Consider the following 25,358-nt stretch of genomic DNA (forward strand, 5'->3'; position numbering starts at 1 on the left):
AAAGGGCTTTTATTAACTTTAAAGGTGGACGAAGGGACCCCTTTCATACATCTCCACTTCTCCCTCTAAACAGCATATGCTCTCTCACTCAGAAAACCAGGGGGACCATCTTTGATAACCTTTTAAGAGGTGAAGAGGTTCACAAAAAGAAAAGGGGACAGAAGGGCATCTTAACCTAACAAAGATCATGTGATCCTCTCCCTTTCTCTATCCTTCATATGTGATCAGTATTTACTCCCTTCCTTATATACCCTTTTTCCATGCACAGGGCTCAATCCCTTTTTGTTCTATCTCAACATTTACTCATCACCTGTTCTCTTCCCCATTTCTTCTGTCTCCGTCTCTGCTTAAAAAAAGGGCTCTCAGCCTGTATTGGGTAAAATGCAGAAGTTAGCTTCCCACCAACTCCCTTTTCTCTCACATTTGATTGCGAGATCTTGACTGCTTCAATGAAACTTTACTCTGATTAACTCCTTTCTTGCGCATTTCATCAAACACTGAACCATCTCTTGTTTCTTTCTCTTTTGTAAATGTTATGGTCGTTCTTAACCAGTTCAACTGGCCCCATGGAGACGAACTGATGAGCTTATTTTAGTCTCTCTCTCTTACGCAATCCATATGCCCACTACTACGTGGTCATTTTGTTGCCATATGAGATTCATTAAGAAATATAAACTTACTGCAATTAGTCAACTCGATTAGGCTCGCACAACTGGAGAACCCTTTCGGGAAGGTATTAAACAAAAATATAAATGCACAGGTTGTTTGAATTAGGTGAGGGTTGGGAGTTATTTAAAACAAGTGAAAGGATTCCATAAATGGAATCTTGAGTTAAAAAATAGGGCGAGACTCTGAGTGTCCAGTGAACTAAAAGAAGCAGTTTGAAGAACAAGTGACCTAATGTTCTTCTCAGGTTGAGGTAGGTGACGAAGACTGTTTGTTGTAGAATCACTATCTCATAGAAACTGCTGCCCTGCAATGACAGCTTTAGTTGTTTACTACGTAGACGTAAATCTCTACAACACCCAAGGTTTTCTAGAACTGGGTACATGGTATTAATCGACAGTGCTCGGATTTTATGCTCTGTTGAAGCACCTCTAATGGCGCTTTTCTATTAGTGATACAAGAAAACTACAGAAACGCAAACAAGTTAGGATTATCTAGAACTGGGTGCATGGTATTAATCGACATTCCTCGTATTTTATGCTCTGTTGAAGCACCTCTAATGGCGCTTTGCTATTAGTGATACAAGTTAGGTGCAACCAGCGCTTGGAAGAAGTATCAAGAAAACGTCCGTTGTGAAACAATGGGGAGGAGAACGGGTTCAGATATAAATAAATTGCAGAAAAATTTACGAACGAGAAGATATTAAATTATCTTAATTAAAATCATTAATCAAATTTTAGCTACTAATCAACCCATCCCCACCCAACCCGACCAGCGAGGAAACAGCGTAGTTAGCACAGAAGGCCGGCCCAATTTGATAAGATCCGACGGATATATCGTACATAAGATCCGAGTAAATAATTGTTCCCCAACCGAATCTGGTATATTGGCGGAGCAGAGTTCCGGACCCCGAAGCGTCGAAGATCCGGAGAACAATGAAGAACAGGTTGAAGAATGCCCAGATAAATGCGACGCTCCTCGGTTTGGACGCAGAGATCAGCATCTCCTGCTAGATACAGCCAAAAAGTAGAAGTGAAATAATAATAAACAAACGAGTACAAAGTAATGTCGGTGAATGTTAGCACATGCATGAGAGACAAGAACTTACAGGGATTTTGCATCTCTTTGGATCGTCTGCTGGTGATCTCCTACCGGCGAGAATATCTCTACGGTGCCATCTTTAAGGGAAAGAGTGAGGCTGTCACAGCATGACCTAGCAAAGCTTGTCCCCGTTTTTTCAGAAAGATACTACTGAATATTTTCTTTCAGGACAATGAGAGCTAGATCATGCTGGCAGCTTCACTTGTTCCCTTAGGCACTCCTTTCAAATATCCAACGTGCTGTCCTCCATGTGAAGCTGTTTTCTTCCGACGAGTAAAGGAAGAACGGGGGAGAAACACATGGTGCAGGGCTTTTTTAAGCAGGGGAGACACTTCGAGAGCAGTGATGATTTGATCCTGGGCTGCCCGCTGCCGTGAAGAAAGAACTAGAAGAGGAAGTGCTAATCCCTGCTATGGAACCTAGCAGATCGAATACAAAGACAATGACAAGAAAATCACATGAGATGAATGAGATTTCCCAACAGAGTTCTGAACTCCAGATTGAGAGATCCAAAGTGGATAAAAGATGGGTCTGAGAGGAAAACAAGAAACGAAGGAAGAGAGGCCAAAAAATCGATAAGCACCGAGAAAGAAGGAACCAATGTACTCCGCATACTTCCCACATTTGGGTGGGTGTAATTTATAAGAAGAGCAGATGCATCGTCCAAGGGAGGGCCGGTGTTCCGAAAGGGACTTGAGATGGGGAAAGCGAAGGGAGAGAGTGACACGCAGGTAGGCGTGGTAGGGGATGAAAGGGCTAAGTCTGACTAAGGCGGCACGGCAGCGGTGGGGGTCGCCAGAGATTGGTGCAGGAGAAGACCGTACACCAGGTTTCTCTCTCTTTTCCGGAGCAATTATTGGATTGTAGTATTGATACTCTCGATGCAAGGATTGAGGCAATTTAATGGCCTTAAAGCAGTCCCTCCGTCCAAAGCCCCATCGCTGGGTTTTGTTTTCTTCCTCCTAGTTACTTCCTAGGGTGGCTGGACTGCCTGCATCTGCTTCTGCTTCGTCTGCTTCTGTTGCTGCTGCATGAGCCTCCCCACCTGCTCTCTCCCCGTGCCAAAGCCAGAGTAATCCAACTGGCTGAAACTGGACAATTGGGAGGAGGGAGAGAGTAAAGTACCAGCCAGGCAATGGACTGGACCATCGACAGAGATCACTACTGAGACAACAACATGATACCGAACAACCGCACTCTGCTACTGTTCTTTTGAATTTCCATGCAACAACACTTCAAATCACATCACTGCATTTGATAGAAAATGAACAGTGACGAAGAACAGAGAGAAGAGCTACCCAAGTTCTTTGTAGCTCTATGAAACCCAACGCAAACCCAGCTCTTCACCTATGAAACCCGCCCTATGGATCTTCATGCCTGCTGTGGTGAAACAGACGCGTGTGATGATATTCTTTTAAGGGTTTTGGCCAGAAACGAGGTCAAACGTAGGCTCAAGATTGGATGTTCTAAATAGGTTTTTACCTACATTATCTTCGGTCAAGATCGCAGACTAAAAGGATTTCAAATATGCTTTGGGTTCAGGGCCTCAAAAACACACGAGAGAATCTTGTTGAAAGTTGAAAATTAAACCTCTCGAAATCCGTCCCTGGGATCTATGTAGGAGTCATAAACAGTTGATCCATCCACTCTTGATATGAATCCGATGTTGTAGATGTGGTTTTTTATACGTTTTTTTTTTGTTTGATTTGCGTTTGATTGTCAAATTTTTTATGTTTTTGAATTTTGCACGCGTCTAGGACTGTAAACCCAGAATCTAGAATAGGATTTCACCAACTTTGAGTCGATTTCTGAAAGCTTCTTAAATTCCAAAACGATTTGATCTTCCGTTATCTAAGTTTTAACCAATAAACTAGACAAAAACTCCTTTTTCTTTTGGAGATTGTATAGGTTGGGCATATGAACGATTTGCCCAGAACAGTTCTATCCCTTACGACCAACGAATGAAAGTGCGTTTCAATCGTCTTCAAATTTACGCCATTCGTACAGACCTCGCAACGGAGACGTTTTTGTTAGTTAGTGACTGGATTTTTGCTTCAACTTCTCTCAGGTCTCATCAAATGAAATCCGTTTCTTTACGTTTATATATTGAATAATTGCGGAATAAATGGTCAAGATTTCAAGATCAAGATCAAGATCATGACCGAGACTATAAAGTTGTTCACGCATCATTGTCATCAACGACTAAGAGATCGAGGCGGTGAATACCCTAGACAGCGCGGTACCAGAAAGAATGAACATGTTTTACGGAGTGGTCCTGCCTTTGGTGGTCCATTTCAGCTGCTTCACCTAGCACTCTTCACAGAATGAATACTGAAAATGCACTCTCTCTCTCTTTATGATTTTGGCATGCAGGGTTGTTGTTTTCTTCAGGTTGCAGATTCGGGGAAGTTCGGGAAATGAACAATTCACGAAGTAAAATTTCTGGAACGAAGGATTACAGCCATGGACTGAACGTTGCCATCCTACACGATAATGTGAATAATAAGATGTAATTGAAATGAATTTTCTTTCAACAATCTACTGTCAACTAGCAGACGAACAAAGATGAAAATAAATCACAATTGACTACTCGGATGCTGCTAAAGATCAGCTCTAGAATTCCTCCAATGGGTACATTACTATAGGTTACAAGGTTACAATTTTGACTGCCTCTTAGGTTAACTAAAAAATTATACAGGCCTGTGTTGGAAGATGATCTGAGCACCGTCTCCGTGCAGGAAATTGTTCTTTTTCTTCTTTTTACATTCCGTGGTCAGATCGGCCTCCAGCTCAAAAGTCTCTATACAAGGTTGGAGGTGCACCGATTCCTTTTATTATTTAATCAGAAATTAACGAATCTCTGTTTGGGGCAAACCTGCAAAATTGTGGGTCTCCTACAAACTACTGACTGATGCTAGAGCTGCTTTCGCTCTCGAAATCTGGTAGAGAAGAAACAGCATTCTGTAACTTGTCATAAATATGAATGGCTGTTGGGCGCTCTGCAGGGTTTGGCTTCGTACAGTGGTAGAAGAGATCAACCAAAATTTTAAGGGCTTCAGTGTCCGGCTCCGATAGCCCGGTTGGTGACACTGAACCAGTCATAGCTGGCTCATCGGACAACACCAATGTGTCAAGTTCAGCAGGAAGTGGAGGACGCTGCTTTGTCTGCAGACCATCCAAATTATGGTTAGAAGCACTCGAACACATTCCGGTGATGAAAAGCAACTAGAGTCACAGTGGTGAATCAAACCAGCCTGAGAGACTTGTGGTCCATGATGCCACCTCCCACTGGCAGGCTATTCCTTAAAGTCTTTCAACTTTCCAGTCTATCTAAAGTATTCGCATTTAATTTCATAAAAAACTTTGAGAAGGACTAACCTCAATGAGGTGCTTCAATTCAGCTGGAGGAAAGGAAGCATAAGGTATTTGCAGCGTTAACAACTCCAGAACGAGACAACCAAATGACCAAATATCAACTTCCTGCACCAAACATATGTTAATGGGAGATTAAAAAACAAAAAAAAGAAAAAAACTCAGGGAAGTCATTGAATATTAAGCACATGAAGAACTTCAGAAAAAAAATTTATTAAAATGTCCAAGCAACCAGTCCACGTGCTGCTCCTTACTTCCTGCTATAGAAGAGCATAGGAAGAATAATTCCCAACAAAACATAATGTGCAATAATAGATTAGTTTAGAAAAATAAATGGATGAGGGGTTTTTAGTATTAGGCATTGGGTTCAAGTCTCACTATGGGGGTTCTTCTAAAACCCAAACAAAAAATAACGCAACCATAAAGTACCTAGTTTAAACAAGAATGGGTTAAGAGGATGGTATCAGTTCAGCAAACATAACTTGCCTCCATTCACAATCAGATAAAACTTACAACACAAACAAAATACAACAAAACACATTTTAATCAGCAAATGCTAGTAATTGTAATGTAAATAAAAATTCCATTGCTAGAACTATAGAAAACACTTAAAACACCTCCGTAGTGAACCTCATCTGGAAATCCTAAAAAAGTGACCTCAAGGACTTCAGCTACAAACCCATGCTTAACACCCGCAAAGAAAGGTATATATGAGAGAGAAAAGGTAAACTTGCATAGTGGGTAATATACTGAAGAGCATCCATTCTAACCACTTTTAAGTCAAAAAATTCGAGCTCTCAGCCAAGACACATGCTTTAAGCACATGTTACTATAATAATAAAGAATTAAAGAAAAAACTTACCAGTCCATATCTGCTCCGTGTATGCATAGCCTGCAGCACCTCCGGAGCCATCCAGTTAGGTGTTCCAACACAAGCATCAGGTGGATGAACACCATAGTGACGAATACAGCATGTATGTGAAGTGGATTGAAGAGGCACAGCTCTGTCAAAATCACAGAGCTTGACAACAGGCATTCCATCACTTCTTTTCGTATCCAAATCAATTAGGATATTTTCAGATTTGATGTCACGATGAATAATGAGCTTTGAATGCAGTTCTACCAACGCACAGGCAACATCTCTAGCAATAGATATTGCCAGCTTAACTGGGACATGCTTCTCACCCGTTTTTGATAATTTCTCCAAATAACCCTATTCGGAAGCAGTTCAGAAGAAAGATCAGACATCTAAGAGAAATTGTCACAAAAAGTGGATGGGACACCGAGAGATAAGGAGACTTGAAGACCAAACAGAAAAGAAAATTCAGTTATGGAGACAACTCACCTTCAGGGAACCCCCTTCAATGTACTCCATCATTAGTGTGAATTGCAATAGTCGACTCACTTTATTTCCCTCCTCTGAAGATACCCACTTTGAAGACAGTCGGTGTCCATATATGTCCACAATGCAACTGTGGTTCCTTAAGGCACCTAACATCCTAACTTCTCCTAAGCAAGAATATTCGAATTCCAATTTTTTCTCCAATGAAGCCCCCAGTGCTTTAAAAGTACGCACCTGCATCATGCAAGATAGAACACAGACGCTCAAGCAGCAGCAACTTGGCATCGGATGACAAAAAAAAACTAAAAAGACATTATTCTACCTTTGCAGCAGCTATACGTTTGCCAAACTTGCACTTGATGACACAACTTGATGTCGATTTATCAGCTTCCTCACCTACTGAAACAGTAGGAAAGGTACATGCAGTGGTCTCAAAATGTTCACCCACCACATCAACATGAACCCAAGTAAATGGAATATACCTGATAACCAAAGAAATATGTTCATCACTATATCAGTGTACTATCACCATTACTAAACAAATGGTTCTCAACATGGTGCCTTGCAAAATGAAATATGAAGCCTCCAAATATTATATCGATACTTACCATACAAATAACATTATTTTTATTTATTTTTGAATAGAAGATAATATCATTTTGAATCCATAATACTGAAGCTAATCCTATCCACAATGTTCTACAATGAGCATTTGGTTGATATATACCAGCACTCTCAAGTAAGTGCTTACATACATCCAACAAGAGAATGAATGCAAGGGAACCTAGTAAATAACTGGAGTTTACAGAAGAAACAGTAACTTACCGGCAAAAATATTCTGGATCTGTCTCTTCCCTTATATCAGTTGGATGACAAGCATCAACGATCATGCGCACCCAAGAGTCTCCTTTCTTCAATAGAATGGAATTCCAAGCATGAGGCATGTAGTCCAGATATCCTCTTACAAGTTCACAAGGAATAGGTGGATCTGCCCGGTCACATAAATACTACAAAAGATTTCAGAAATTCTATCAGTCACATCTTAATGCTATCATAAATTAATAGAGCCTGAAATAGAATCTGCCAAGAAAGAATTACAAAGCATAGCCCAACAAAAGAGACTCACTTTCATTAGCAATGCCCTGTGTCTGCACACACCAAAACGTAGAGTTCCTATTGGGACAATATTTGAATTGCGAGCCTCCTTAATGAATCGCAAAGATTTGTTGCACAGGTCAGAAATCTGATCAGAGCTAGTTTCACAATCATAGTTATCATCATGACTAGAGCATGTGCAAATAAAAGGTTTTTGAACATTTGAACCGGCAACAGCTCTACGCATCCTTGCAACAGCATCAGCCCTGTCGCTGCCACCAAAAAAATCTGAAACAAAAAGAGCCAGCACTGAAGCCCGTAGCAAGTCATCAATGAAAGATTCTTTTCTTTCTTCATATGAGCTGTGTGACTGCTTCAAACTGGAGACCAGCATATGAGCAGATAATGCTAATGCATCCAGCTCCTCATCCCTTTCCCTAAACAAACCAACTTATCATGTTAAGAAGTTGAGAAAACCAAAACCATGCACAAAGTTGTCAAAACAGGTTCAGTGCAGCAAATTCCATGATCCATTCAACATATTATGTGACTCACTGAAACCCAACATTAAAAAAACACAATATTAAAACATGGAAATGTTGATCATTTTGAAAGGATAAAAAGAAAAGGGAACACCAGTAATTAAATCAGCCTTGAAAATATGCACACCCAAAACAAGAGGATTCACTAACCTGTCCACAAGAATAACTTCACGTGACTCAAAGGACAAATATTGCTCATAGTTCTGCAGGGGCATGAAGGGGCAATCACGACCAGCATCATAAAACCCATCAGGTAGGTGGTCATTAAAGCCACAAACTGATTCCTCACTGTATTTGCTAGATAAATAGTAACTTTCATCAATAGGTCTCTTACACTTGCTGGGTTTGGGATTGTCAAGAGCCCTGTCTGAATGCCTTTTTGGTTTTAGATTGTTAGATGATGCCTCTGGCAAGGCAGTCGCATCCAGCTCTACATTGTTATCTATGGGAGTGTCTTCAGTTTGGCAACCTTCCTCATTGCATTTGAAACCAAACTCTTTACTCGATATCACAGAACCTGATCTACTATCTAGGTTATCCCTAGCATGATTGAGCACCCCCTGAGAATCAGTTTCTCCTGAATTTTTATCTGCAGCTACATCTTCTTTTCTCACTATTGATTGTTCACTACACTGTCTGACCACCTTATCTTGGATACTTTCTGCTTCACACTTTCTGCTGTTGTTTAAACACTCCTGGCGAGCCCTTCTCTGACGAGCCCATCCTTTTTTCAGCCTCCGAGAAATAGAACACCTACTATTACTTGATGAGATGTCAGATGATATAGTTCTCGAAGGCATGCCATGTCCACCTATTATTAGGTCAGAATTAGCACAAATTACATTGAAAATAAGAAGAATCATAAAAGTAACCATGAGTGACACATGTAGATCCTTCACCTTCATGAGAAGAACTTTGATCAGCATCAGGAATTGTTACATCAAATGCATCCACTTCAATAAGAGAAGAGATTATCTCTTCCGAACATGCAGTGTCTTTCCCATTCCCTTCCAAATTGCAGCAGATCCACGAAGGAATTTGACAATTGACAAGCTTATTGTACTGAAATATACAGGACAATTAAGTGAATAACAAACAAGGAATTTGACAATTGACAAGTTAGGGGTCACCACAAGACATAAATACGAAGACAAAATAAAAAAACATGAAAATATAATGCATCATATATTATCTTTATTATCCCACAACTTTGCATCTGATAATCCCTTGGCCCATTTCAGTTTTTTTTTTCTGTCAATTTGGACCATTCCCAGAGAGTTCTAGACTGATTGACTGAATCTCTGCCTGTCGAACTGAAATTGTTTTACCCACTTTCTTTTTTCTCTAAGATCCAGCATACATTAATCTGGTATTCATTAATCATGTCTGAAGGATTGTTTTTTTTTTTTTTTACTGAAGGATGAGAAAGAGACTCATTCAAAGAGGGGGAAGAAACAAACAACAGCCCTCACAGATCGAGGGGGCAGGTCAGAAACAGGAGAAAGAAAATTAGACCCGACAAAGCAGCTAAAACAGATACACAATCAAAGACAAAAAGCCCAAGGCCTAACAACTAAACCAGGGATTAAAATCCCTTCTCTAGCAAAGCTGTCAGCAGTTGAATTTGCACTGCATGGAGTGTGAAGCCAAGTAACAGAGGAATTGAGCCAAATCAACCCTTCTTCCATGTGAGCCAGAGACTCCTAGGGGGGTTACCTGCCGCTTGCACCACGTAATTATTAGAGAAGTCACCTTCAATTATAGTAGGGCAGCTGAAACGCTAATGGGCAAGGCAGATGCCATTAAAAAGAGCATGAGCTTCTGCAGCAAGAGAGTCTCACCAAGTGGTCTGGAATATGAAAGGATTATATTCCCATCATGATATCAGACAACCCCACCAAACTCAGCAGGCCCCAGGCGACCCTTCACACAACCATCAAAATTCAGGCTCACCTATCTACAATGCTACTATAGAAGAGGAGATTTCAGAGATGAAACCTCAAGATACTTGGGAGTTTACCTATTGGCTATCAATTTGTAAATGGATGTACATTGTGAAAAATCATCCTGACAGCTCCATTGCAAAACATAAAGTGAAAAATCATCCTGACAGCTCCACTGCAAAACATAAAGTGAAATTTGCTGCATGCTGGTTTTACACAAATGTTGATGTAAACTTTTTTAAACTTTTTCTCCTGTAGCAAAGCTGAATTCCCTGTGTCCTAGTACCACTGGCTATTTTCAGGGATTGGTCTGCTTACCAACTTGAAGTAAAAATACGTGCTTAAATGGGAGAATGGATGGAAGAAATTTTTATAGAGCAAACCCCAGGATTTGTTACTCCAGGGGAGTCCGCCAAAGTTTATAAACTCAATAAAGCAATATGAATTGAACCAATCTCTAAGGGAATTCATCTTTATCAAAAAAAAAAAAAAAATCTCCAAGGGAATTGTTTTAAAACTTAGTGAATCATATTAAAATATGAATGTAAAAGAAGTTGTGTTGACCATTTTAATTTTGCATTACATTGGAGCACTGGATCCATACTTCTGATAATTAGATGATATTATCTCCTTGGGAGATGATTTAGAAAGTATTACTAACATAAAAACTACACAGCAAGACATTTTGAAACTAAAGATCTTGCCTTTTTTGATATATTCTCAGGATTGAAGTGCCTAGGTCTAAAGAAGGGGCCAATCTTTCCAATGGAAGTATTTTTTTGAATCTCATTACCTAAAGGAAATATGTTTTGGATGTTTTGAAGAACCAGGAACGTTAAGATGCAACCTGAGTGACACACTATTAGATCTCAAAGAAGGCACAAGAAGAGTGGTTTTTGGAAGATTCTACAGGGTATAAGCAATATATCTGTAAATTGATTTATCTACAACAAACAAGCTAGACATCTCCTTTGTCGTTGGGGCTGCTATGTGAGTCAACCATTCAAAAGCTATTATAAGGATTTTGAGTTATCTGAAGAAAACACAAAATACAAATGTCACATGCATTAACATTGTTACTTACTCTGATGTCAATAGGAAGGTTATCCATCAAACAGAAAAGATGGACTGTACTTATTATACAATGGCAGGTAGGAATTTGGTGACTTCGAGAAGTAAATGTCGTTGTTAGATCAACGGCAGAAACGGAATATTGAGTGATGGCTCAAGCTATATGTGAAATGTTTGGATAATAGGTCTATTGACTGATTTTGGTGTGAAGATAGATCAACCAGTCCCTCTTTACTGTGATAATTACACAACATCTCATGTTGCTAATAATCCATTATATCATGAAAGGACAAAACATACTGAGGTTTACTGCCATTTTATTTGATAAAAAATTAAAGCCAAATATATCTTTACTCCTTATGTGTCATCCAAATATCAACTGATTGAAATCCTTACAAACCTCTCAGAAACAAGTAACTTTAAGATGCCTGCAACAAGCTGGGAATGATTGATATCCATACTCCAGATTGAGTGGGCAGTTTTAAAGATAAAGTTTCATATAATTTTTTGTATCTTGTGATTATTCTTGAATTTAGGGACCTAAGAGCAATCCCAGGAATATATGATTTGTTTGTAATACTGTATGAAGAATAAAGGCAAACTCATCCTTTCAAGTATAAAAAGGTTTCTTTATTCATAAGAGAATTAATCAAGTAAAAGATGGTCCTCAGTGTTACAGGACATATACTATGTTTTACCATAGAACTTCATTCACAAATCCATAATTTATCTTCAAAATCAATTCAATCTTGTATTCGTTCAAACTTATAAGGGCATCTTTATTTTTCTTATTTTTTTTCTTATAATTGCTTTACATCCATTACAAACATTGCCAACACAGCAGTAGTTAAAATAAGAGCATAAAAAGAGAGAAAAGGCACTCAGCCTGTTTTGGGGCATTATGAAATCCTTTATGGTTTCATATAATTATGTGAATGCTTCTAAAGTGGCAAAGATGCCAAGGCATATAAATGAATTTTTTTTGTTTGGATGCTGATTACACATGTACACCATGACCAACATGAACTCAAGACCCTCAAAAGAACCTCCCTCCCCTCCCCTCCTCCCAAATGGAAAACAGCATTTCTTTACATTTATTGACTTCAGGGGGCAGGTGGATTAGCAATTTTTTGATTGACAGTTTCAAGTGTCATGGATCCCCACATGACCTTCTACCACAAGCACACTCAATTTACCTCAAACCAATGAAAAAAAATAGCATTTAGACAATAGAAAAGTTCAGTCACAGGTGAACAAGACATGAATAGAAGAAGAGGAGAAAGAAACATAAACAGTAAATAACATATAGTAAGTTGACAGCTACCTGAAGATTCAAGTTGCTTAGGGCATGCATAGAATTAAGTTTGAGAGATCCCAATGTGCTCAGCCTATTATGGGATAAGTCAAGAGTCTCAAGCATTTTCAGAGAAGAAACAGCAGAAGGCAGATCCACCAATTTATTATTAGCCAGTCTCAATGATCTCAAGACACTCAATAGAGCTATTTCATCAGGTAAACTTTTCAGCTTGTTAAATGACAGATCAAGATCCTCAAGTTTATTAAGGGATCCAATTTCTGGAGGAAGGTATCTGCAAAATAAATAAAATTTATATTAATATAGGAAATATGTAAGTAACACCATTTTCCATCACTACATGCTGCAAGGTCTTTAAAGAACTGTTCATCTCTCTCTTTGCAGCCAAAATCCATAGCGAGACAAACAGGAAACAGAAAAGGATACTAAAAGAGCTTTAACCAGTAACAGAGGCTAAAATCTCAAAAATTGCAAACTGAACTTTTCTAGAGAATAACTTGTTAGAGGACAACTCTTATATTAAATCAAGCTTATCAGATCTAACTAATTCTAAGAAAAAAAGACTTGATATATAAATAGAACTGTGTTCTGAGTCAGATCATATCACAACATGGGACCATACCAAAACTCAATGCTTCAGCCTGTGGAGAGGCTGCCCATTATAGTGATCTACTCTTCAGAGACAGTGTGTCTTTAACAACCATTGACAACTTTTATCTGGTCAAAATGCAAATTGAATATTTCAATGGGAGTTCCTTCACCCTCCTCTTAAAGTTGGATCAAGGTTATCCCAAATTGACTAGCCAAGTTAAAAACCTCTTCCCAACTATTAAGTACTAGATCTTTTTACTCTTTAATCTATGTGGGACTATTTTTAACACTCACTCTCATGCAGATGGCCTTGTTATGGCTCCTACACATGGACAATTTTTTTGGGTGGAAGCTCACGTAAAAATAACTGCACCAAACCATGTAAATGCAAGCTCAAGGTTCATTTCAAAATGACTAGACAAGTTACGAAACCCTATCCCAACTAATAAGAACAAGATCTTTCTACTCTTCAAACCATGTAGGACTATTCTTCAAACAATATGGGACTATTCTTCAAACGATGTGGGACTCCCCAATCCCTATATAGATTTCCTTCACCAACCAAACCAAAACACAACTTTGTCACCTCATATTTACTAATTAAAACAATCATCACTACGGAAAGGAGAGGGGTATGCAAGACAGAAATGTATACCAATGCTATATTGATATAAAGTGTATGCTCATGATAATGTACTTACTCAAAATGGAGAAGCCTTCTCTGTGCTGATTTAGAGAAGATTAAGGCATATCCTCCAACAATGAGCACAACACAATAAATAAATAAATAAATAATCGCGTTCAAAAATGTCATTTTCCTACTTCACACGATAGTTTGAATTTTGCAGTACTTCAACAGAATGCACTACACCGAGAACCCTCTACGAGTTCTTTTTTTTTCTGAAGCCGACCCCAGCCAGTCAAGAAGATGGAGCAACCCAGCCAAGTGTGAAGCAAGAGTTGGTTCCATCGCAATGTATCCCAACTTTTTCTTGTTCCAGCCATTCACGGAAAGACAATTACTCTAGAAAATTGTGTAAAGACCTAAGAGGAGCAATAAACTTAATAGGCTGCTAAATTACCGAATAGAAAAATGGCAAAGAGAAAGTTTCGTCAGGATCTTCAAACTCGCAATCCCCGTCAATAGGGAGAACTCTGACAATCTCGGAGGCACCTTCCGCAGCTCCAACTCCTTCAAAGACTTCAATTTCAAAAAGGGAATCTCTGAAATACCTGGAGACGAAACCTTCACCTGCAAGCACTCAAGCTCCGCCAAAACCCCCACCTCCATGGGAAAAACATTAATCTCATTGGCGAAGAACTTGAGCGTCCGCAGGCCGGAGAACCCCCCGATCGCCCTAGGTATCAAGTTGAAACTATTCTTGTAAATATACATCGCATTGACGTTTTCTTTCGGGCGATTAATGAGAGGAAGCTCCATGATTTCCTCCGAGACATCAACCTCAGTCTCGCTATCTCCGTCCGACTTGACGGCAAGATGCTGCGGCGTATCCGCGCCGTCCATTCCGGCGGAGGAATTCGTCGGGAATTAGAGACCAGGGGGTGGCAAATAATCATGGAAGGGAAACAAGCAAAACCCTAGTAGAGGGAAAGGGCTTTGCTGCTTTGAGGAGGTTCTACTTTCTACGGGCCCGCTTTGGGCTTTGATATAATAACAAAGCAGGTAGGGAAGCAGCCGGGACGAAGGGGATAATTACTTTGAAAAATCCTAAATGATTTGCTTGATGACGGAGGAAAGAGTAAATTAGAACGCGTCTTATGACTGAATTGACTGGATGGGACTCAGCAATGGTAGTCCCAAAACTGATCTTTTAGGAGCATTAGTACCCCGTTGTTTCTAAAAAGGTATATATCTCTTTGAAAAAATGAGACATGGTGGTCATTCTCTCTCCCCATGTTTCCTTCGCTTTTTTTCCCCTCCACCTCCCTTTTCTCTTCCTCCTCCTTTCTCACTCTAATCCTTAAGCCTTCTCTACTATCCATGTGAAAGAGAGAAGGGGGAGGAGTCCCTCCCTCGTTCCCCCCTTTGTCTATTAGGATTGAGGACCCACCAAATAAGAAGGAGAAGGGCCAACATGTTATGGTCCTGGGTTAAGTATTTATATCTTTCGTTCCTAACAGGTCGGTCTTTTTGGTAGTATTAACTAGGTGTTTAATATTTGGTATCACAGCGGGCTCCCACCTCGCGAGTTCGATTTCCCGGGGCGCACAAAAGCCAAATTAAAATACTGGTAGGTCCTTGTGTTAAGCCCTGGGTCAGGTCAGTGTTGTTGTGCGGGCACAAAAGCTGGATTAAAATATTAGTAGGTCGCGTCTAGGTATTATTGCGGTCGGGCTAGTGTTGTTGCGCCACCGTGGTCGTCGGCTCACGAAGGTGGGGTGTGATGTTATGGTCCTGAGTTAAGTACCTATGTCTTTCACTCCTAACAAGCCGGTCTTTTGGGTAGTATTGACTAGGTACTTAACACAACACCCCCCTAATTACAGGTGGAGTGAGTACAAGTCGGGTTGGGATTAAATTTTTGAAAACCTAGACCTAACCCCAAACCCTAACTAAAAAACGAGGTTGGAAATCCAACCCCATCTCTACTTAGTCTTTGTAATCCGGATTCATCCCCACTTAGGCCTATATGACCTATTAAATTTTTGTAGAAAGAAAAAATATGAGAAATTAGAGTTTACATATCTCTCTCCCTAATTTATAACTTAAATAATATAAAAATTACATCTATATCATTTTTTGCATGTAAACCCTAGGAATTTAGTTTCTAGTTAGAAAACATTTTCCTGAAAAATAGGTAGAACCTATTTTACACCTTTTAGCACTCCCCCTTGAGCAAGACCATAGAACTTCAATTTATTACATAATTTGCCTCAGAATCCTATAATGGTGAATAATTAGACACTCCCTTTAGCAAAATGATAGTAATCATCAAGAGGTCACACTTGCCAGAGTCCATAGAGGATTCCCTCTGTTAATGAATTCCACATGAATATTTTAGTCTATGATTCGCGTCTCCTAAAATTCCCTGTTTCAGCTTTCTCATCCACTTTTCCCTCTTTGTTTGTTCCTGAATCTGAAAAACGAAGCCAAAAACGAAGATGATAGATTACAGGTGAGAGATTATATCAGGCTTTCTTTTCTAGTTTCAACTGGAAATTTGGCTGAGTTGCTAATGATAGCGAGGTTCTGTGCTTGGTTTTTATCTCAGATCTGAAGCCGAATGTCAGCTGCAGCTTGTGGAACGAGAAGATGCCTTCGAAGCCATCGATAAATGTAATTTCGACTTCTTTGTTCACCTTTTATCATATGTGGATCTCGTTGTAAATTCTTCTACAGTTCGATTTATCGATCCAGTCTTGAATTGAAAAGTTACTCGTTTAGATGTATAATTTGTATTTCTGTTTTCTGGTACATTTAGTTTCGTTTTATAGGATTTTACTTCGATTTTCGAAAATCTTGCGGCTACAATTAGATTTCTTGTTTTTCCTTTGGCCGATACAAGCAGAAATTCTGTAATCAGTATATGAGAAATTCCTTGTTTTTCATCATGGAGTTCTGTTTTACCGCAGTGATATCTCAAGGCATAAACGCTGGAGACATAAAAAAGCTTCAAGATGCAGAGGTTTGATGATGCAAACGAAGAAAGTACGCTATTTCACGGTTTTGAAGTCATTATATTCTGTTATTTTCAAACATCAATGTTTGGTTTTTCTTACAGAGTTTGACAAGCATGAAGGGTTTGTCGGAGGCAAAAGTCGACAAGATATGCGAGGCCGCTGAGAAGATCGTGGTACGAACTCCGTTCATTCCTGAATACCGACTAATCTGAATTTCTACATCCTCACCAAATATTAAGCCTGAAATAATTTTCTGGCAATGTATTTTCGTCCTCAGAATTTCGGATACGTGACTGGAAGCGACGTTTTGCTTAGAGTAAGCTCTAATTTGTGGCGACTTAGCTGTTGAAGTCACGACAGGATCTAGTTTGGCGAAAAATAAGCTTATGATCGGAGCCGCATGCTGGAGTCCATTAGCTTCTTGCCCGAGGCATGGGATTGCGTGACTCCGTTTAAGCGCTCAACGAGGTTGCGTTACTAACTGCAATTGCTCCTGTGTCTGTGGACAGCGGAAATCGGTGATCCGAATCACCACAGGCAGCCAAGCCCTCGACGAACTCTTAGGAGGTAAAGTTTTGAACGACGAAACTATTGAAATATTTTCAATCCTTGTCTACATCTTAGGAGGTGGGATCGAGACGCTGCAAATAACGGAAGCCTTCGGAGAATTTAGGTCGGACATAGCTACCTGTACAAAATATTATTCATCCGATTTTGAATTTGGATGCTAATCAGTACTTCTTTTACTTGTTACCTTGAATTTGCCATTTATTTTAGTTATTGCTTATCATTTTCTACTTCTCATCGTCAGATCGGGGAAGACGCAGCTAGCACATACTCTTTGCGTGTCGACACAGGTAAAACAATCTTTGCGCGACTCCTGCTGTCCTTAATGCTGGCCCGATAAAAGTCAGCATTTCATAATTTGGCGGGTAACAGGAAAAACCAAGGGGCCATAAATACCCCCAAAATAGCTACATACATATCAATCACTACTTTTCCAACGTGTAATATTTTCAATTCAAAATTATAGTAGATTGGATCCACTGTTAGAAACTTAGAATTGCTCGCGAAGGTCGGACTCTGCACCCGACTGGGGCAATAGTAATCTAGATTGATTGGCTGACACCTTCTGCAGCTTCCACTAAGCATGCGCGGAGGAAATGGAAAAGTTGCATATATCGACACGGAGGGAACTTTGTATCCTTTTCGGAATTCTGTTTCCAGTCTTTTCTCAACACTGCAATCGACAGCCTCAATCTTAGCTGATAATTTGGGTAAAGAACATCCGCTTCTCCGTTGATAATGGCCCTACCTGTTCATCACCATTCAGCACGTAACGGAAAGGACAGGGCCTCAATACACTGCTCGTAGGATGACCGAAACTAAGCCGATTCTGAAATGCTTAAATGATGTTGCCCAGCATTGTGACGATTCATTTGGTTTCTACTCCTTAACTTGCCTGCCGACCAGATTGTTGAGCACGGTCGAGTCTTGTCCACACGTGCGAGCAGGACATGAAAGACATTCGTGATTTTAATTTACCCTTTGGCGTAGGCTACACTCAAGGGAAAATTAAAATCTCCCTCCGTTCGATTTCCTTTTCTCTCTTCGTGGTGTGTCTTCGGGAAACAAAGAGCAAAAGAGAAAATCGGGGCTTTGACGCTGTTGCTGGAAATATAGAAACGTGGGACTCAAGCTGCCGCCGGAAGAGCGAGGTCGTCACTGTTGCTGCCCAGAAACAGCAGCTCGGGACCGTTCTCGCCGTTGCTGGAAGAGAGGTTGTTGTGCCTCGCCGTTGCTGGAAGAAAGGTTGTTGTGTGTTGCCGGAAGAGAGGCTGTTGTGCCTCGCCGTTGCCGGAAGAAAGGTTGTTGTGTGTTGCCGGAAGAGAGGCTGTTGTGCCTCGTCGTTGCCGAAAGAGGAGGCTGAGAAGGACAACACCATTTCTGCAGAGAACGGGCTCTGTTGGTCGACGCTGCAGAGAAGGGTCTCTGCTGGCTGTATAAAAGGTGAAAAGAAAGATACTGGTCCCACTTGTATTGTGATTCCTTTGATTGAAGAAATAAAAATCCTCTGCAGCTCCCGTGGACGTAAGCAATTTGTCGAACCACGTAAAATTTTGTGCCGTGTGATTACCTGTCTTTTTATTGTCATTGGTTTTTTCATAACAACTGGTATCAGAGCAAAGGTTTGGCTGAGGGAAAAATGATGGCTGGAGACGAAGTGAAGGTATCGGAGATCGAGAAGTTTGATGGCAAGGACTATGGATTCTGGAGGATGCAGATAGAGGACTACCTCCATGGGAGAAAACTCCATCTTCCACTGTTGGGGAAGAAACCGGAAAAAATGGAGGAAGACGATTGGAATCAGTTGGATCGACAGGTTCTGGGGATTATTCGGCTAACCCTGTCGAGATCCGTTGCACACAACGTTAGTAAGGTAAAGACGACTATGGGTCTCTTAGAGGTCTTGTCAGGTATGTATGAAAAGCCTTCAGCGAATAATAAAGTTTATTTGATGAAAAAGTTATTCAATTTGAAGATGATAGAAGGTACATCTGTTGCACAATATTTGAATGTTTTTAATACTATCACAAATCAATTATCATATGTTGAAATTGAATTTGACGATGAGATACGTGCACTGATACTATTGGCTTCATTGCCAAATAGTTGGGAAGCCATGAGAATGGTTGTGAGTAATTTTGCCAGTAAATCAAAGTTGAAATATGATGATATTCGTGATTTGATTTTGGCTGAGGAGGTACGCAAGAAGGATTCAGGCGAGACTTCGGGTTCGAGTTTCGCATTGAATGTTGATTCTCGGTGGAGATCACATGACAGGAACTCAAAGAGAAACAGATCAAAGTCAAAGTACAGGGGCAAGAGTCAGTCAAGGCCTGGTTAGCAAGCAAATTGCTGGAACTGTGGCAAAGCTGGCCACTTAAAGAGAAACTGTAAAAGCCCTAAGAAAATCGAGAATGATAGTGCAAATGCAGTAACTGAAGAAGTACAAGATGTGAGAGTGGTTCCGTCCACTCTTGGAAGCGCTAGCTTTCCGTACCTAACAGATCGGTCTTTTGGGCATATTGGCTAGCCGTTGTCATGGTATCAGAGCTGGGCACGCCACGTCCCGCGTTCGAATCCTGTGAGAAAGCGGTCAAGAATGAGCGGGGTGGGTGTCAGAGTGGTTCCGTCCACTCTTGTAGGCGGTAGCTTTCCGCACCTAATAGATCGGTCTGTTGGGTTGTATTGGCTAGCCGCTAACATGGTATCAGAGCTAGGCACGCCACGTCCCGCGTTCGAATCCCGTGAGAGGAGGTCAAGAATGGGCGGGGTGGGTGTGAGAGTGGTTCCATCCACTCTCACACAAGATGCATTATTACTTGTAGTTCATAGTCCAGTTGATGACTGGATACTGGATTCAGGGGCTTCATTCCATATATCCTACCATCAGGAGATAATGCAAAACTATGTTGCAGGTGACTTTGGGAAAGTATATCTGGCTGATGGAGAGGCCTTGAACGTGGTATGGATGGGAGACATTGACATTGCACTTCCTAACAAGAACAAATGGACCTTGCAAAAGGTCAGGCACATTCCTGAATTGAAGAAGAACCTCATTTTTGTTGGGCAACTTGATGACTATGGCCATTCAGTGGTGTTCTCAGATAACACCTGGAAGGTCACCAAAGGAGCATCGGTACTGGCTCGGGGTAAGAAAATCGGTACACTCTATTCGACTACTGGTTTGATTAATACTATTGCTACTACCGTTGCAGAAAGTACAACAGATTTATGGCATTGCAGGCTTGGCCATACGAGTCAGAGGGGTATGACAGAACTGTTGTCTAGAGGCAAGCTACCAGAACTAAAATCAGTTGATCTCAGTATGTGTGAGAGTTGCATTATGGGGAAACAGAAGAAGGTCAGTTTTTTAAAGGGTGGCAGAACACTGAAGAAAGAAAAACTAGACCTTGTGCACATAGATGTGTGGGGACCTTCCCCAGTGGCATCCCTTAGAGGTTTTCGTTACTATGTCACGTTCATTGATGATCATAGTAGGAAGGTATGGGTTTATTTTTTGAAGCATAAATCTGAGGTATTCAATGTGTTCAAAATTTGGATGGCCATGGTTGAAACAGAGACAAACTTGAAACTGAAATGTTTGAGGTCTGATAATGGCGGTGAGTATATTGATGGCGGGTTCAAAGAATATTGTGTAGCTCAAGGTATCAGAATGGAGAAAACCATTCCTAGGACACCACAACAAAATGGAGTTGCTGAACGTATGAACAGAACCATCAATGAGCGTGCTAGAAGCATGAGGTTGCACGCTGGATTACCACCTACTTTCTGAGGCAGATGCAGTCAATATTGCAGTTTACTTGCTCAACAGAGGACCATCAGTTCCGTTGGAGTGTGGATTGCCAGAGGAGGCCTGGAGCGGGAAAGAGGTCAAATTTTCTCATCTTAAACTTTTTAGTTGTCTTTCTTATGTTCTTGTTGATTCTAATGCTCGTAGTAAACTTGAGGCCAAGTCAAAGAAATGTTATCTTATTGGCTATGGAAACGAGGCATTTGGCTATCGTTTCTGGGATGATCAGGGTCGAAAGATTATAAGAAGCAGGAATGTGATTTTCAATGAGAAAATTGTATACAAGGACAAGTCCAGTACAGTTGCTGAAGCAGCTCCTCAGGAGTCCGAGTTCGTGGGATTGGATGACCTACCAGAGGCCACAGTGCAGTGCAGAGATGCGAGTGACGGGGAGAGTGGGTCCAGTGCACCCACTCCTATTATTCCTCAGTCAGATCCAGAGTTGTCCACTCCTGTAGCTGCAGTTCGCAAGTCAGTTAGGACTATTCGGCCTCCACAACGTTTCTCACCTATTTTGAATTATATTTTGCTGACAGATGGTGGAGAACCGCAGAGTTATGAAGAAACCTTGCAAGATGAAAATTCTAGCAAGTGGGAGTTGGCAATGAAGGAAGAGATGGATTCCTTGTTAGAAAATCAGACATGGGAGTTGACTGAACTTCCACCAGGGAAGAAGGCATTGCACAACAAGTGGGTGTACCGAGTGAAAACTGAGCATGATGACAGTAAGAGGTACAAGGCTAGACTTGTTGTAAAGGGCTTTCAGTAGAAGCAGGGTATTGATTACTTTGAGATTTTCTCTCCTGTGGTGAAGATCACAACCATCAGGTTAGTACAGTCCATGGTTGCTACTGAAGGTTTATGTCTTGAGCAGTTAGATGTGAAAACAACTTTTCTTCATGGAGACCTTGAAGAAAACATTTACATGCACCAACCTGAGGGGTTTGCAATACAGGGAAAGGAAGGTTCAGTTTGCAAACTGAAGAAGAGCTTGTATGGCCTGAAGCAAGCTCCTAGACAGTGGTACAAGAAATTTGACAGCTTTATGTCCAGTACAGGTTACATCAGATGTCAGGCAGATCACTGTTGTTATGTCAGGTATTTTGACAATTCTTACATCATTCTGTTACTGTATGTGGATGACATGCTTATTGCAGGGGCTAGTATTGATGAGATCAATAATCTGAAGAAGCAGATGTCAGAGCACTTTGCAATGAAGGATTTGGGAGCTGCGAAGCAAATCCTTGGTATGAGAATTGTCAGGGACAGAGTCAGAGGCACGTTGAGACTCTCGCAGGCTGAGTATGTGAAAAAGGTACTCAGCAAGTTCAATATGGATAAGGCCAAACCAGTTGGCACACCCTTGTGCAGTCACTTCAGACTCAGCAAGGATCAGTCACCTAAATCAGAGGAGGAACTAAATTTCATGAGTAAGGTTCCTTGTGCCTCAGCCATTGGTTCACTTATGTATGCTATGGTTTGCACTAGACCGGATATTGCCCATGCAGTGGGAGTTGTGAGTAGATACACAAGTAACCCAGGAAAACAACATTGGGAAGCTGTGAAGTGGATTCTGAGGTACTTAAAAGGCTCCTCAGATACGTGTTTGTGTTTCTTAGGAAAAAGCTTACAAGTGAGGGGCTATGTTGATATTGATCTAGCTGGAGATATTGATAGCAGAAAAAGTACAACAAGGTTTGTTTACACTCTGGGTGGTACTGCAGTTTCATGGGGTTCAAATCTACAGAAAATAGTTTCTTTGTCTACCACAGAAGCTGAGTACATTGCAGCATCAGAAGCTGCAAAGGAGATAATCTGGCTACAGGGCTTCTTGGAGGAATTGGGCAAGAAAAATCAGAAGGGCACTCTCTACAGCGATAGGCAGAGTGCCATATTCCTTGCCAAGAACCCAACACTTCATTCCAGGATAAAACACATTCAGATCAGGTATCATTTTATACGATCATTGTTAGATGATGGACAGTTGGTACTTGAGAAAATTTGTGGAAGTAGGAACCCTGTTGATATGTTGACAAAGGGTGTTACACTTGAGAAACTGAAGTTGTGCGTAACTTCAGTTGGTCTTCTAGCATGAAGACAAGAGTAGTGAGTTGCAGAGGTAGTGGATATCATGTTTGAGGAAGAGGGTGATACAGTGGGTGTACCAGTCTCCAAGTGGGAGAATTGTTGAGCACGGTGGAATTTGGTCCACACGTGCAAGCAGAAAATGAAAGGCATTCGTGATTTTAATTTGCCCTTTGGCGTAGGCTACACTAAAGGGAAAATTAAAATCTCCCTCCGTTCGATTTCCTTTTCTCTCTTCGTGGTGTGTCTTCGGGAAACAGAGAGCAAAAGAGAAAATCGGGGCTTTGACACTGTTGCTAGAAATACAGCAACGCGGTACTCAAACTGCCACCGGAAGAGCGAGGTCGTCACTGTTGCTGCCCAGAAACAGCAGCTCAGGACCGTTCTCGTTGTTGCTGGAAGAGAGGCTGTTGTGCCTCGCCGTTGCTAGAAGAAAGGCTGTTGTGTGTTGCCGGAAGAGAGGTTGTTGTGCCTCGTCGTTGCCGGAAGAGGAGGCCGAGAAGGATAACACCATTTCTGCAGAGAACGGGATATGTTGGTCGACGCTGCGGAGAAGGGTCTCTGCTGGCTATATAAAAGGTGAAAAGAAAGATACTGGTCTCACTTGTATTGTGATTCTTTTGATTGAAGAAATAAAAATCCTCTGCAGCTCCCGTGGATGTAGGCAATTTGCCGAACCAAGTAAAATTTTGTGTCATGTGATTACTTGTCTCTTTATTGTCATCGGTTTTTTCATAACACAGATCGAATCATTCCGATTGCAAAGAGATTTGGGATGGATGCAGGAGCTGTCCTCGAGCATTATAATCGAGCATAGTAAAAAGATTTGGGCTAAGCTTTACTGGGAAATTCTTTGAATTAACCTGCTCCGGGTTTGCTTTTGAACAAGAACATTTAGAGGACGCTAAAGTTGCTTATTGTATCTCAACGAATTGCTTTTTTTCTTTCAAACGAGAAGATCCTCTATGCACGGGCATACACTTACGAGCATCAACACAACTTGCTTCTGGGCCTCGCAGCAAAAATGTCCTAAGAACCTTTCAAACTATTGGTGAGTATTAAACGTGGCCAGCAGAAAAGGCTTCAAATTCGCCCAAGCAAACAAGAAACGTTGTCGGCAGAGACGTTTAACACTTAGATCCACTTGCAGATCGTGGACTCCGTCATTGCTCTCTTTCGTGTGGATTTCACTGGCAGAGGCGAGCTCGCAGAGAGTCAGGTGCGCCTTAATTAACAAAGACACCGAAACCCTTTTTCTTTTACAAGCAGCCCGTCGAGCCCGAGGACTCCCTACGTTAAAACTACTGATAAATTATGCAGCAAAAGCTGGCGCAGATGCTGTCTCGGATAACAAAGATAGCCGAAGAGTTCAATGTTGCGGTTTACATGACAAACCAAGGTTTGACAGAGCAATAAACTCTCCAGGGTCTTCTCCAACAAAGGAAGACACCCAGTTTTGTTACGTAGAGTAGAAACGGGACAAAGCCGGTTCCCGAGCCAACTCTCATTTTAGATATAATGAAACATATACCGAAGCTTTCCACTGTTTGATCTTGTGATGCAGTCATTGCGGATACTGGAGGCGGAGTCTTCATATCAGACCCGAAGAAGCCGGCGGGAGGCCACGTACTGGCACACACGTCCACAGTTCGGCTCATGTTTAGGAAAGGCAAAGGTGAACAGCGCGTTTGCAAGGTCTTCGACGCTCCAAGTCTCCCTGAAGCAGAAGCTATATCCTCATTTCCCTTCTCTCAATTCTTTCAATTAATAGCTCACATTATCAGCTTCTCAAATGTGATTTCCAGACTCATTTGGCTGATTATAAGTTGGATTTGCTGGTTTGTTGTTATCTCATGCAGACCAGCAAATCCATACTTATCCTCGAATTTCAGTTAGGACAGAGCAGCAAACTGGTTTTTGGTTTGATAGGGCTTCCAGGCTGACTGATTACTCGATTCGTTTCCCTTAACGCAAACACGTCTTCCAGATTACTCCAGGAGGCATTGCCGACGCAAAAGATTGAAGATGGTAGATCGTCAAATTTTAGGCATACTGTAGCAGCACTAGACTTACTACATCATACTCCCTGTTTCAATTACGTCTACTAGCACCAAGGAGAGTGCCGGAACTATCAGCACAAAGGTCAGACTTTGGCTGGACTATGTAGTTTATTACCGACTGCTTTAATATAAGATTCTCTGTGTAGCAGATATGG

General features: G+C 41.1%; 1 protein-coding gene and 1 pseudogene across 1 annotated transcript; one reads left to right on the forward strand and one right to left on the reverse strand.

Annotated features, from left to right (window-relative positions):
• Positions 1–4,333: 4,333 nt before the first annotated feature.
• LOC137935041 (uncharacterized) lies at positions 4,334–14,647 on the reverse strand. Its single transcript, XM_068779677.1, has 11 exons — positions 14,121–14,647; positions 12,457–12,721; positions 9,018–9,180; positions 8,269–8,929; positions 7,608–8,013; positions 7,307–7,488; positions 6,804–6,963; positions 6,485–6,715; positions 6,002–6,352; positions 5,146–5,247; positions 4,334–4,932 (listed from the first exon to the last, which is right to left on the reverse strand). Exons 1-11 carry the CDS (start codon positions 14,561–14,563, stop codon positions 4,669–4,671), a joined length of 3,228 nt encoding a protein of 1,075 aa, XP_068635778.1. The 5' UTR covers positions 14,564–14,647; the 3' UTR covers positions 4,334–4,668.
• Positions 14,648–15,998: 1,351 nt separating this feature from the next.
• On the forward strand, positions 15,999–25,086 carry LOC137935461 (meiotic recombination protein DMC1 homolog; annotated as a pseudogene).
• Positions 25,087–25,358: the final 272 nt, after the last annotated feature.

Source organism: Aristolochia californica, unplaced genomic scaffold (genome assembly GCF_029961685.1).
Source record: "Aristolochia californica isolate CCGP_79_NKW_82.1479 unplaced genomic scaffold, dmAriCali1.0.hap1 SCAF_6, whole genome shotgun sequence".
NCBI lineage: Eukaryota > Viridiplantae > Streptophyta > Magnoliopsida > Piperales > Aristolochiaceae > Aristolochia > Aristolochia californica.